The sequence below is a fragment of the Solanum stenotomum genome, chromosome 1, assembly GCF_019186545.1.
Source record: "Solanum stenotomum isolate F172 chromosome 1, ASM1918654v1, whole genome shotgun sequence".
NCBI lineage: Eukaryota > Viridiplantae > Streptophyta > Magnoliopsida > Solanales > Solanaceae > Solanum > Solanum stenotomum.
Window position 1 is genome coordinate 7,376,410 of NC_064282.1, and position 14,407 is coordinate 7,390,816.

General features: G+C 33.4%; 2 protein-coding genes and 1 non-coding gene across 8 annotated transcripts; 2 read left to right on the forward strand and 1 right to left on the reverse strand.

Moving 5' to 3' along the window:
• Window positions 1-45: 45 nt before the first annotated feature.
• LOC125873754 (uncharacterized) lies at window positions 46-7,764 on the forward strand. 6 transcript variants are annotated; one of them, XM_049554618.1, is made up of 15 exons: window positions 46-204; window positions 543-614; window positions 1,033-1,117; window positions 1,188-1,327; window positions 1,579-1,649; window positions 2,078-2,159; window positions 2,480-2,581; window positions 2,943-2,998; window positions 3,418-3,452; window positions 4,022-4,238; window positions 5,242-5,457; window positions 5,944-6,003; window positions 6,170-6,209; window positions 7,007-7,228; window positions 7,533-7,762. In XM_049554618.1, the coding sequence occupies exons 1-15, from the start codon at window positions 139-141 to the stop codon at window positions 7,587-7,589; spliced, it is 1,521 nt and encodes a 506-aa protein (XP_049410575.1). In that variant the 5' UTR covers window positions 46-138; the 3' UTR covers window positions 7,590-7,762. The 6 variants fall into 6 exon arrangements, with proteins under 6 accessions (XP_049410575.1, XP_049410577.1, XP_049410582.1 ...); XM_049554627.1 differs by having other exon boundaries at window positions 71-204; window positions 556-614; window positions 7,533-7,763; XM_049554620.1 differs by lacking the exon at window positions 1,579-1,649 and having other exon boundaries at window positions 1,171-1,327; window positions 7,533-7,764.
• Window positions 7,765-7,873: 109 nt separating this feature from the next.
• Window positions 7,874-7,946, reverse strand: TRNAK-CUU (transfer RNA lysine (anticodon CUU)). Its single transcript has one exon. It is a non-coding gene; the product is annotated as a tRNA-Lys (tRNA).
• A 2,971-nt stretch (window positions 7,947-10,917) lies between these two features.
• LOC125873905 (basic blue protein-like) lies at window positions 10,918-13,286 on the forward strand. Its single transcript, XM_049554733.1, has 2 exons — window positions 10,918-11,158; window positions 12,968-13,286. Exons 1-2 carry the CDS (start codon window positions 10,996-10,998, stop codon window positions 13,165-13,167), a joined length of 363 nt encoding a protein of 120 aa, XP_049410690.1. The 5' UTR covers window positions 10,918-10,995; the 3' UTR covers window positions 13,168-13,286.
• The last annotated feature ends 1,121 nt before the right edge of the window (window positions 13,287-14,407 follow it).

Here is a 14,407-nt window from a genome sequence, read left to right on the forward strand (position 1 = left end):
GAATTTTGCAGCAAAAAATGCACATTCTGAAAAAATAAAATTCTGATGTGTCATTGAATTTCAGAAAAAATGACAAAAATAGGTGAAAATTGTTAAGAACCAGAAGTCGTAAAGTGAAGGAAGGAGTAATTGAAGAAGATGAGGAGCAAACCAGCCGCTGTTTTCATGGCTTTCGGAACTAAAGGCGATATCTACCCTCTTGCCGTAACCCTCTTCCTCCTCTTCGTTTTTTTTTTTTTTTTGTGTGTAAATGTAATGCATCGCATTGACATTCAATTGTTATTGCAACTAATTGAAAATTTATCTAAACATTCAATATTCGAATAATTTTTCGCCCCTTTACATTTATCTGTGTATCAATATTGAAATAGTTTCTATTTCTGGATTTTGTGCTGTACTGGTTTCTGTAGGCTCAAAGTTTTGGGTTATCTTTCTTGTGCTGAATTTCATGACAGGCCTTGTATATTCCCTTCACAATATACAATGGAAATGTTTGTATGAATCATTAATTACCTATATAGAGGTTTTCTTTTGCTGAATAGGCCATTGCTGCAGCGTTTGCTTGTGATCAAGAGCAATATCAAGTGGTTTTTATCACTCATTCAGCTCATGAGGTTAGCAAAAGCAGAACAATTCGTATTTGTTGCTTGTTGTCGCAATTTTAAGAGGAGATTGTTTTTGGACATGTTATTGTGTTGTTTGTGTTTATATAAAGTGATCTAGTTTGATTTCAGCAAGCCCTGGAAAGAAACCCAGATAATATAGCCTTTAGGCTGGATAAGGCAGACAAATTCTTTTCTCTTTGAACATAAATATGTGACATTTCAGAAAGTTGACACTGAATGCTTCAGAGTTTTTTTTTCTTTCTTTTATTTCCTTTTGTTCCTGACAGAACTTGATGGTGCATTTGAGAGCAAATAAAGTTACGTATGTACCAGTTTCATCGCCACCTGTCGTGTCCCCTCTTGAACATTGACACTGAATGCTTCAGAGTTTTTTTTTCTTTCTTTTATTTCCTTTTGTTCCTGACAGAACTTGATGGTGCAATTGAGAGCAAATAAAGTTACGTATATACCGGTTTCATCGCCGCCTGTTGTTTCCCCTCTTGAACATTATGGTATGTCACTTTATACAGCTTCGTTTTCTTATCCCAATGTATCATCAATCAAGTACTGCATGTTGATCAGGTAAGATGGAGTTATCTTTTTCTGCCCACAAAAGGGAAATTATCCAGAAACATAGGTATGAGTGTACTTCGATTATTGAGGATATCTTTGGAGATAGCTCAGTGGAAGGCGATGTTATTGCTATTAATTTCTTCGCTCTGGTAAATTCTCTGGCATTTAATTGTTCTATATCCCTTTTAATTTTTGTTTTTAGAGAGGAAATTTCCTTTCATCAAGATGAGCTTGGCGAGTCTATCTCCTTAGAAGGGTAGAAAGTTTGGGGGAGGAGGATGTGGAGAGAAGGAATGAGGGGGTGAATTGCTTTCAATTATATGTACAGGAAGTATAGTCATTGTCAATTAGAGTACAGTCGCAACGCTTTGTTTTTTTCACCGTATAACTTGAGTTCCAGGAAGGTTGGAGTTTTGCTGAGCTTTTTCGGGTCCGTTGCATTGTGGTTGCTCCTTATGTTGTTCCCTATAGGTAGCAAGAGAAACTTTCTTATTTCCCTTCTTTCGATAACAATCATATTGTCTTTATCTCTGTCTTCAACTATGTATTTATATTCAAGTTACAACAATTTATGTCTCCTTTAATTTGTTAATTGGTATACCGTGGATTTGCTTCGTTTGGCAATGAACTTGATGAACATCTCTCCATGAACTTCTTGTTCTGGACTCACTTGCTTTCTTTGTTACTAGTAAGGTAGACCTGTTTAAGTATATGGAGACCAAGCATTTAAACTCATGAATCCCTTGCTTATGTGTAAAATATGCTCATCTTTCATCTGTTCATTCTGAAGCATCTTGGGCGTTTGAAATTTCTGTAGTATCTGGACACTTAGGTTGGATGTTAATGCAGAACCTTCACTGCTTGTTTGTCTGACTTTTAGCTCTCCTCATGCAATGTAGTGCTCCATCATCATTTGAACGGCAATTTAGGAAAGAACATCCAGGTTTATATAACCATCTCCAGGAAGCTCCCACTGACAAGGTACTTGACGAATTCTGTAGCCACTTTGTATATTATTCACTTACTTTCATTTGGAAAATCAGTTCCACTTTTCATTTAAAATGTACAGTGAGTTAATGGATGGACTTATGGCTGTGATTCTAGTAAAATCTTCATCTACATTTCAAATTTTGTGCCTGTGGTATAAGCTTCTTCAGTACTAATACCAGCTGATTGATCGTCAATTTTGTTTCAACCCTGTTAGGTTGTTAATGTTATATGAGTCTTTCCCCTGCATTTTAGTCTTATTTGCTTTGACTAAAGACAGCAATTGCATGAGTTGAGGCTTTTGCTGATTGTAGGTTGGCTGGAAAGATGTCATCCATTGGATGTGGCCACTTTTCACTGAGGAGTGGGGATCGTGGAGAAGTCTGGACCTGAACCTGAGTTCCCTTCCTTTTACGGTGTGTTCTTTACTCCAGCCAATGACAATTTTCCTAAATTTTCCTTTCTAATCAGAGCGTTGAACTGGAATTCACTCAGTTTAGATATTCGTCTTTAAGGGGCAAACCAATCACTGAACCACACGGTTCTATTTTTTAGCTTATTTTATGATGCAACAACCAGGCTTTTTGATAACTAAAAACTTTGTAGAACTTATATTTTTCTAAATCAAAACCAGTAACCAATTCAGAACTGAACCCATAAACTGAATTGTTTGGGTCACTGGTGTTTTGGTTAAAGGCAAGTAGTGCTCCCTCTCCTATTGAATCTCTGTTAATTTTGCTGCTTCCTTGTATTTACTGGTCTTTCATTTGGATGCAGGACCCTGTAACAGGTCTTCCGACATTCCATGAGAGGCTTCCGTCTCCTCTACTATTGTAAGATAATTGTACCAGCTAAAAATTATCTATAGAACTATGGAACACTATAAAGTTCTAGAAGATAATAGTAGGATAAATCTTAAAGGTGTAGAAAAGAATTAATTTGGCTTTTACTAGCTTTTCAAAAATCTCTTTAAAAAGTGCTTTCAGATTGTGTCTTTCCAGTCATCTTGAGAAGTCTATAGAAAGCTTACCTGAGATTTGGTGTTCCGCTAGCCATGTTGCCTTCTAAACAAAGGAGCAAGGAAAAATTGTGTTAAGATGTATTTTTCAAAGTATTTCCAAATAGAATAAGTCGATATTTTATCTTTGACCTATAGGTTATTGGCATCTTAATATAGATGTTTCCATGTGTCTATTTATTGTAACAGGATAATTGTTATTGCACTTTCTGACATATTGTGACTTGCTCACAGGTATGGATTTAGCAAAGAAGTTGTTGAATACCCTGGTATGGCTTATGATGAAATATCTATAGACATCTCTTCTTAGTTTCATGTGAAAATTTTCCTGACACTAGAATAAAATGCTAAAAAATTAATATAGTATATATTTCTCCATTTTGGTGATCTTTGATCTTTTGAAACATGACTACTTAGAATCTGTAGAACTGCATGATTACAATGGAATTCTGAGTAAAATGGTGGTAACAGAATTGCAATAATGGTGTTTATAAGGAATCAAGTTGATGCTTCTGAGAATATATGTCTGTGCCTTCTTTGTTCTTCGGTGTTGTAAAGTACATATTAGTTGAAAGCCACTTTGCTTTTCTATTTTAGGGTAAATCCAGCTATATTACAAATTCAGCTACTCTATTGACTTTAAGGCTACAAGCTTTCCGGACTTTGGCTATGTAAGATAACCTAACTATGATCTTTGTAAAATCGTGAGAAGAAAAAAAAGTTGAGCCGCCTGCTTTAGATGGTTTTGTCAATGCAAAAAGTTATTATTGACGAAGTTGTATTGATAAAGCTATTATACCGTTGTTATTAAGCTGATCAGTGGAACCCTATATATTAGGTTATTGGCCATCAAAAGTGCGGGTTTGTGGCTTTTGGTTTCCTCCCAAGGAATGGCAGTTTTCTTGCAATGACTGTGCAGAAATCTCTGCATCGGTTTCTTCAGGGAGTTCAAATAAACAAAACGAATTGTGTTCTATCCACCTCAGCTTGCAGTTTTTCATTGAATTTCCTGCTACAGAACTGCCTATTTTCATAGGTCTGAGTTCGATTGGAAGGTAAAGTCCCATTTTGACTATTTTATTTTCATGCAAAGCTCTGTTCTTCTCTCAGTACATAAGTTTTGAGGGACTAATGAGAACTCTTTTCCTGTCTTGAAGTTAGTTTGTGCTTACTGCTTATGTTCATTTCAAATGTCCTCTCTGTTTCCTCTTAAATAGTACAAAATAATTCTAGCATTAAATCCAATTTGGATATGAGAGGTTTATTTTGGTTTTCGAGTTAGGTTTTTTTAATTGTCCCATCATCTTCTATGTCTTTTTGAAGATTAAAAATCACAGGCTGATTTTTTTTTCCTGATAAGGTATATCAATTTTATTAAAAGAGGTGTAGACCTAAAAAGTAGAAAACCGACAATATAAGATGGTTTTCTACAAAAGATACCCAATTATCTTTACAAAAAGAGAACTCATGGGTGCATCAAAAGGAAATAAGGGCCAAGTGACTACTCCTTAACTTTACAAGATTCATCCGTACACCCTCAAAAACTCTTCTCTCTCCACAGGACCCACATCAATGCTAGTGGGGCAACACTCCAAGCCCTGCTTCTTCTCCTGCAGTTCCAGCTAAACATAAGATCCTTCACACTGCCTAGCCCAAACCATGACAAAATTCCCCACCATACCTCGAAGCAACCCGACAGTGAGGAAGGAGGTGATCTGCATTTTCCCATAGCCATAGCTGTTGGAATGTTTTTCTTAGAAAACCATAATTTTGTTTAGGGTTTCTACTTTTTGGTATACCTCTTGTAAATTAAGTTTTCCCCCATAACATCAGTAAAATAATTGCTTTCATAAACAAAATTGCAAAATCGATATAATGTTGTCTCTAATTTTTTGCAACTTGATTCATGATATTTTAATTTCATTCCTTAATTTTATGTTTTTAACATGTATGCTTTCTGCAAGACAAATTTAGTTGAATTTTGCTTAATTACTCTCTGTGCTATCGTTGAATATATATACCTTCTTATCATGAACTTGTCTCTGATTGGCTCTGCAGCATGGGTTTCTTGAGGAACCCTCATGCATTCCTTCGGGTGCTTGGAACTGCATTAGACATATCAGGTAGCAGATTTATTTTGTTCACAGCTGGCTATGAACCTTTAGAAGCAGCAATTGACTCTTATGCCAAGGAAGCATCCTCTTGTCCGGAACAAACACAACGGAGTAATGAAGGAGTTTCTCTTTTTGGAGGTCGACTCTTTTGTTTCTCTGGGTAAGTTCATATGCTGGACCCATTTGGATCCTTGACAATTCTAATAGAGGGAGTATTAGGTCTACAGTTATGCTTTGGAGAATGTTTTTGCACTAAAAGATTCACAAAGGACCATACTTCTTCATTTTCTTATAACAAATGGTTGTAAGTTATTGCAATACTAGAGCCTGTTGGATTGGCTTATTTCAAGTGTTTTTAAGCCAAAATAGCTTTAAAGCATTTTTTCAGTGTTTGGGTAGATTTTTTATTTATTTTTAAAGTGCTTATAAGCACTTGATTTTAAGCGAAAATGATAAAAATAAGCCAAAAGTCGTAAGTTAGGATTTCTAACTTATGACTTTTGGATACAAGCCAAAAAGCCAATCCAAACAGGCTCTTAATGTTTGATCTCCATGTTGAAGATTCAAACTAACAGTTTGGAAGCTATAATTAGAAACATCCTATACAATTATTCTGGTTATTGAGATTTGGTTGTCTTTCTTCAAGTTCCGTCCCATACAATTGGCTGTTTCCAAGGTGTGCTGCTGCAATTCATCACGGTGGAAGGTTGGATGTGTTCCACTTTTCTTTTTCCATTTTCTCTTACTGTTTCCTACCTCCAGTTGTTCTCTGTCTCTCTATCCTCACTCTGTGTGAAGAGGTTATGCTAACCATTATGCACATTTTCTTGTTATTAATGTGTTTGCTTCCCTTTGGGTCTCAATATCTCCAGTGGATCCACGGCTGCTGCTTTACTGGCTGGAGTTCCTCAGGTTTGTTTCATCGTTGGGTTTCTGCAACTTATGGCTATCTCTGAAGCCTGTCTGAAATTACAGAAGCTGCAAACGTGAAAGCAATTTATTGTCTATAAAACTTGGTATATTTAGGAAGAATCTTGATTCCTTTTTCCCTTTATAAGGTTTCAGATCTGTGGAATCTTCATTTGACTATCATCTTATTTATAATTATGTAGCAATTCATTCTTGCTGGAGTGGAAATATGAGAAAGGTCAATTCAGAGAAGTTATTGTAACGCTTCTGATCTGCGGTTGACTGTCTTTAGGAATAAGATTTTCACCTAGCACATGAGATTGCATATTGTTTTTTAGCAAAACTCATATGTTGTTTAAATAGATTCGTTTGTCAGTTTAAAGTTTAAAGAACTTATGGTATAGAGAACTTAAATTATTGAATATTGGAATGAGACAGATCATAATGAAGCGAAATGAATAGTGAAGATTCATATAGCAACCTGAATTAGTTGGGGATGGAGGCGTAGTTGTTGTTTGTTGTTGTAATATATTGATTAAACTGCGAAAGGAAGCTTAGAAAGATTAAGATTGTCTAAGTTAAAATTTGGCACCATCATGTATATGCGCTCATTTAACCTATAATTGCATTAAAAGTTGGATGGATATTTTCATAGACTGTCAAGAAGATGTCAAGGAATGTTTCGATTGATGTGGTGAAATACGGGTGATGTTTGACGTTAAGATTTTAGTTCAGTAAAGGTAAAAGGTCAGAAATTGGTGCAAATTCTCCTACATGATGTCTGCTTTACATAATGACAGGTGATATGTCCATTTATGCTGGATCAATTTTACTGGGCAGAGAGGATGTATTGGCTCGGTGTTGCCCCTGAGCCATTGAAAAGAGAACACTTGGTGCCAGATAAAGATGAAGATTTCTACATCAAGGAAGCTGCAAACATGCTTGTGAGGGCCCTGGACTATTCTCAGTCTTCTGAAGTCAAATCCCGTGCTTTGCAGATTTCTAATAAATTGTCTAATGAGGTAAGATCAATTCTTGATGATGAATAAACACAAGGTCCTTCTATAATCCTACATCATAATGGCTTGCAATGCTGCTGATGCCTGTCAACACTTTCAATTAGATGTGATCTATTATATATTTGTATTTCTAACTTCATTTTGCATATGTATAAGTGATGTGAGTTGAAAGTAATGAATTCAGCTAAACTCGCTCTATATCTACCGCTGGTTGCTGCTATTACTAATACTGTTATAAAGCACATTATAGGCAGTGTCTTTCGCTTCAGTTTAATAGTGAGATTGATATCGTTTGGAAAATGTTCAGGATGGAGTGTCGGAAGCAGTTCATCTCATTAACGAAGAGCTAAGAAGTTGTCGATGATACATACTAGTACTATTTATAACTTGTTCTTTTGGATAGAGGATGATATTAATACTGGATTTTTTTCTTCCTTTGAAACAATTTAAAGGCATTTCATCTGGGTTCTCTTTTCTTTCAATTATTTGTAAACACCCCTTTGCTTGATAACTGAACTTCAGTATTATATTAATCTGCAATTTTTTTAGTTCCATGCTATTATTCTTGATTGGGTTAAAAGAGGATACTTGGACTTGTTACATATTTTTTAGTTGAATTCATGTTTTATAATCAAGGGGAAAAAAGAACGCCCACCGTGGGGCTCGAACCCACGACCACAAGGTTAAGAGCCTTGCGCTCTACCAACTGAGCTAGACGGGCTTTGTTGTGGGACCTATTGCAAGCAATGATTAAGATAGTATAACATAAAAATGAATAGTATCATACTAGAGCTTCAACATATGAATTCTCCTTTGTTTAAGAACTATGTGCTTGTTTCTAATTTAAATTTAGTCGAACTTTAATACAGATATCAAATATTATTAAGTAAAAAAACAAAAACGAAAAAGGATTGAAGAAATGATTTCCTTCTAGTTCTAAATTTATGTATTGAGGGTTTTCGCCAACCTAATTAGAGTCAAATTAATGTGGAGGAAAAATGGAGTAAGAAGGACAAGTTTATCTAAAATCAAATGTTGGGTTGGTGGGCTCAAATGAAGTGTGAAAAAGTAGTTCACATTTTGAAAAGGTCAAAAAGTTTAGATTTAACTGACACAGTAGTGGTTCATAGGTCACTTGAATTCAATTCATCTCTTGAACCAGTAGTTTTTTCTTTTCTTTTTTCGATTCGGTGTCCCGTCTTCACTTTAAAGTCACAAAGGGAACTTTGTATCTAGAGAGATTTGAACTCAAGACTTCTGATTAAGGATGAAAAATTATTTATCACGCCATCACAATCGTTATTGGTAAATCAATAATTTCCTCTTTTTTTCTCTTGCCATGTGTCGTTCGGTATTCTTTTGAGATTCAATCAAACCGTTCTAGCAGGAGCTTTCACTTTGAAGCAAAACATTCTTCACCAAAGATAATTTTATTTTCATAGCTCGAATTCAAAATATCTTATTAAAGTTAGAGATAATTTATACTTATCCTCACAATATCTAGTTAAGCATTTAAAAATATGATAAAATCACTCATAAGTGATCTAGCAAATAAAGTAAGAGCAAAATAATGGTAACTTGTCATTTCTTTTTCTAAATTTCCCCTCCTACTCCCACTTTCTCTAGTAGCCAAATCCACTGAGACATAAAAAGTACATAAAATTAAAATAATCCTGCAAATCTGCAATTTTTTTTGACCTTTTACTAATTTTTAACTATTTAATTGCCCCTCTTTCTTGACAAAATAATGTTGGGTTGGTAGTCAGCATTGAAAATTGAATGCCTTATTTTCAATGATATACGTACAATACGTAGATTGTCTCTCCACTAATTCATCTCTTGCTTTCTTATTGGCGGAATGGTCTGGAAGGCCGTTGTACTTGACTCTGTTTGTATTTTGGACCCTTATACTTACGACTTTGTCAACTGGACCCTTGAACTCGATGAAACACAACATATTAAACACCTTTGACGTTGACTGAACACATGTGACATTAATATTGCTGACTTGGAACGATGCGTAATTCCACGCGTTTTAAAGCAAGTATGTATAAAATTAATATGAAAAAAACATTAAAATTTTAAAAAAATAAATGAAAACAACAAAAAAAAAAGGGGAAGTCATCTTCTTCAAAGCAACCCATCGCTGCTCCCCCACCCAACCCCCGCCCCAATAAAATTTCTTATACCTATTCCACTTCTTTCCTTCTTTCTTTGGATTCACCCATCATTTCCCTCGTTCTTCTTCTTAACACCCCCACATACTGTCCCACTCCTAAATATTTTCTCAAAGTTCATTCTTTTTGCTGCAAATCAATTTCCCTCCTAGTTCTTTTCGTTTTGCCATGTTTGGTTTTTCAAAATCTCGATTTCGTGCGTATTTTTTGGTGATAATGGGTATTGAAAAATGAAAAACTTCATTGATAAGCTTGATGAAGCTTCAAAAATAACAAATGGGTTTTGTGAATTTATGAAATAAATTTAAAATTGTATAAAGATTTGTTGGGTTTGTGTTTGTGAACCAATAATGTAAAATTCAAGTCAAATTGGTAAGAATTCTATCCATTTAACATGAATTTGTGCTCAATTTGAGAGCAAAAATGGAGAAAATAATAAAAGTTACAGGATATTTTCTTTTTTATTTTTTTCGAGATAAATAACTCAATTAAATAGCCAGCATAGTCAAAATAGTAATTGTGATCAAAACTATTGCTCAAAATAGTTGTGTAGCTCATATGTCCTCTGATATTTTCCAAAGTAAGCTTAGAAATTTCTAAAACAAGTAGCCCCTACAAGAGCTACGTAAGCAAATGAAATAATGCATATTAAGTGTTGGTAGCCCTGGTGTAGATCTGCTGGCTTGGAAGATGGAGGTGGAGCCTGTGCCTTCTTTGGAGCCATTGATCGGAGAACGATGAACGGAGGAGAGCGGCGGAGTTAGAGGCAGAAATGTGATAGGGGATATGGCTTTTATTTTTATTTTATTTGTCTAATCTTTAATTTCTTATGTGTCATTAAAAATGACGTGGAATCCTACGTGTAAATAAGTGTATCACACGCGCACACATAGGATGAGGAAAGGGTTTAAAATACTGTCTTTCAACGAGTTTAAGGGTTTAGTTGACAAAATTGTAAGTATAAGGATTCAACTTACAAACAGAGCCAAGTATAAGGGCTTACCAGGTCATTCCGTCTTTCTTATTTTTCTAACTTATAAAACTTTTGTGTATATAAAATTTACATATTTAAAAATTAAACGAAATGGAGTATAAGTCAAATGGAACTAACACCTTTGCAAAAATGGGGACGGATCGAAGGAGTTATCAATTAATGTTTTATTATAAGAAAGATACTTAATATTGATCTGATTATATAAATATATATTATAACAACGGTACATCAAAAACCCATTAGGACGATCATCGATTATGCGAGTTCGGACAAACCTAACATGTAAATATTACATTAGAACTCAATTATTATCACTATAAAATTTAAAACTCATAAAAAAAAATTGAAATTCAAACTTCATCTTTGCACCGACATGCTTTTATCTTTTTTTTTATCGGGAGTGGAATATTGTGGACCTACACTACATACTGCTTGACCCAAAACAGTAAATTAAAGAATTCAAGGACCACCCCACCATCATATTTTTCTCTATAAAATGGGAGTTATACTTGCACAACTAATATATCACACTACTCATTAATAATTATATATATAGAGTTGTTTTAATTAATTAATTTAGTCAGGGAAGAAGCAGTGCAATGGAAATGAACATGAAAATGATGTTTGTGTTATGTATTGTGGTGCTCATTCAAACTGAGATGGCTCATGCTGTTGAGTACAAAGTTGGTGATTCTGGTGGCTGGACTTTTAACACTGTTGGTTGGCCTAAGGGCAAACGCTTTAGGGCTGGTGATACTCTTAGTAAGTATGATTTTTCGATATCGTCTCACTTCATGAGTTAACTTTTCTATGGATCCCTTACTCGTGGGCATATGTACTGAAAAAATTACTCTCTCCGTTTCAAAAAGAATGACCTCCTTTTCTTTTTAATTTGTTTAAAAAAGAATGACTTATTTCTTTTTTTGGTAACATTTTAATTTCAGTTTTTCACGTGGCATGTTTAGGACCACAAGATTAAATGACAGTTTTGTACAATTGACATAACTTTAATTTAGGACCACAAGATTCAAAAGTCTTCTTTATTTTTTTAAACTCCGTGTCAAATCAAACTAGACAATTCTTTGTGAAACGGAAGGAGTACTAAATAAGCACAAATACTATATTTGAGTTCCATAAATATATCAATTGGATCATATAAAATAGTACAATAACAAATTCAAATTTATTTAAGTAGAATATGTTCCTAATTATTTTGTTCACGCTTCAAATATTGGGGCTAAGCATTAAAATGTTAAATGTTCCACAAAAATTTAATACTCCCTCCCCCCTCCCCCACCAAAATAAATGCTTTGTTTTCTTTTTTAAGGTCCCATAATGTTGACTGGTTTTTAATTTTGTTATCCTAAAACTTTTCAAAGAACTACCAAATTTTTTGTTTCATGGGACCCTGTTTTACTATTTTTTAGTGTAATTTTAACCCTCTTGACTCTTGAGGGTAACTCAAAGAGAACTAGAGAAGTATTTCATTTATCCATTTTTACTTGTTCATTATATTAAAAATAGTTATTTTTCTGTTTCAATTTATGTGGCTTACTTCTCTTTTTAGTCAGTACCAAAAAAAATGACATATTTCTATATTAAGTAACAACTTAACTATAAAATATTTATTTTACCCTTAATGAAATGATTTACAGCCATACAAATTTCTATCATTCATTTTGAACCATAAGTTTTAAAAAAATTTCTTTTCTTTTTAAATTTCGTGTCAAGTCAAACTATCTCACATAAAATGAGACGGAGGGAATATTTAATAATATTTGTCTAGTTTAAAAAATCAAGAAATTTGTACTTATTTCATTCTTGATATTAAATATTATTTAACATTTACTAAAACATTAAATTTAATATGTTAAAAAAAAAATATAATAATATTGGCTATTGCTCTTGTTATTTATTGTTTCTGACTGTTGTTGGATGGAGGAATAATATTTTTTTTCTTTTGCACCATCAAATTAAAATGAGTTACCGACAATATATAAATTTAATTTAAAGATATTATCCCTCTGTCTCTAATTACTTATTCACTTTTGAATTGACACATCTGTTAAGATAACAATTATTGATATAGTGAGTTTACCATTTTAATCCAATTAATTATGAAGTAGATGAATTAAAAATTTAAGATTTTCAAGAAGTACTATCCTTTTCAAATTAATTAATTGATGGTATAATAGAAAAAAAAAATTGTCCTTTCTTAATTTGTCAAATGGACAAGTAATTAAGAACAACTAAAAAAATGAACAAATAATTAGGGACAGATAGTTGTTCTACTACAACTTTTAAACCTAAAAAATTCACTTTCACACTTGTGTTATAATGACAATGATTCTTAATGTTATATTGACGTTAATGATAATTACACCTACCAATATGTGGTCCATTGCGAGACATGTTTTATGATTACATGTAACGCATTTATGTTCCAACCAATTCTGATTTTGTACAATATTTGTTTGTCACCCACAATTATTTCACTGCAAAAATAGTACTACTATAGTATATTATCTCCTTTTAAAAAAATTATAAAAAATTCTGAATACGCTACTGCAGCATTCAACTACCCTAATGGTGCGCACAATGTGGTGGTGGTGAATAAAGCTGGTTATAACACATGCAGCACACCAAGAGGTGCAAAAGTGTACAGCAAAGGGGGTGACAAAGTAAAGCTAGTAAAGGGACAGAACTATTTCATCTGCAATTATGCTGGTCATTGTGAGTCTGGAATGAAGATTTCTGTCTTTGCTATGTGAAACTACCAAATCAATTATCCTATAAACTTTCTATCATGTGTCACCAATGTTGGTGTACTAGTACTACTACCATATAATATGACAAATAATGGATTAATATGAACTTTTTGTTACTTCTATATTGGATTTTATGTCTATGAATACGTAGATAAAGTTATTTGATATTTGGACTGACGGAAGGTAATAGGTACTTCGACATATTTGTACTGGCGGAAGGTAATAGGTACTTTGACATTTACCTCACTAGTGGAGCTACTATTAAGAAAATATTCGAAAAAACTACCGAAAACTTTAAGTTAAGCGATGAACTGATGATAAATGATAATTATAATATTTTGGCCAAATGCCTCAAATAGTTCAACATTAATTCCACATTATATATACATATATCTATCAAAAGAAAAACTACTTAATTAGGCAAACATTCTTTATCGTATTTCTAATTCTTCGGTTCTTTCTTCCTATAGTTTAAAATAATTACATATTGTCTTACTAATTAATAATTCCGTATCAAAGTTCAAGTCAAATAAACTTAATATATGCCCAGATACATGTGAATTCACACCTAATTTTGACCTCATGTATCCAAGATACATGTATATGAACGTGTATTGATGCGTCAAATACATGTATCCGAAGTCTAATGAGATTTTAAAATAAAAATAAAAATAAAAAACATTTTCCAGCTGAATTGTGCAAAGGGAGAGCTGTAATTTGTGATCTTCAAGCCCATTGAGGAATACAGAAACGGGCCTAAAGAATGACTAGAAAATGGCCCATTGGTCCTAAAAGAAGGAAAGTCGAGAATATGGTAGTAATTGGGATACAGCAATTAACTGGAAATATTTTTTGAAATTGACATAAAATAGCCGTCACCTAAAAAAAAATAGCCGTTATAGCCGAATATAAATACTTTTTGTCAAGATTTAACTTCATGTAAACAATTTAGTGAATTCCAATCTATAAATCGTCCATACCTAGAAATTAGAACGATAAAAAGATAAGGGNTTTTTTTTTTAAAAAAAAACATTTTCCAGCTGAATTGTGCAAAGGGAGATCTGTAATTTTGTGATCTTCAAGCCCATTGAGGAATACAGAAATGGGCCTAAAGAATAACTAGAAAATGGCCCATTGGTCCTAAAAGAAGGAAAGTCGAGAATAAGGTAGTAATTGGGATACAGCAATTAACTGGAAATATTTTTTGAAATTGACATAAAATAGCCGTCACCTAAAAAAAAAT

Coding starts and splice junctions, on each gene's coding strand:
- LOC125873905 (XM_049554733.1), top strand. CDS start 10,996: ATGGAAATGAACATGAAAATGATGTTTGTGTTATGTATTGTGGTGCTC. Junction 11,159..12,967: donor TAGGGCTGGTGATACTCTTA/GTAAGTATGATT, acceptor ACGCTACTGCAG/CATTCAACTACCCTAATGGT.
- LOC125873754 (XM_049554618.1), top strand. CDS start 139: ATGAGGAGCAAACCAGCCGCTGTTTTCATGGCTTTCGGAACTAAAGGC. Junction 615..1,032: donor TCACTCATTCAGCTCATGAG/GTTAGCAAAAGC, acceptor TGTTCCTGACAG/AACTTGATGGTGCAATTGAG. Junction 7,229..7,532: donor CTAATAAATTGTCTAATGAG/GTAAGATCAATT, acceptor GAAAATGTTCAG/GATGGAGTGTCGGAAGCAGT.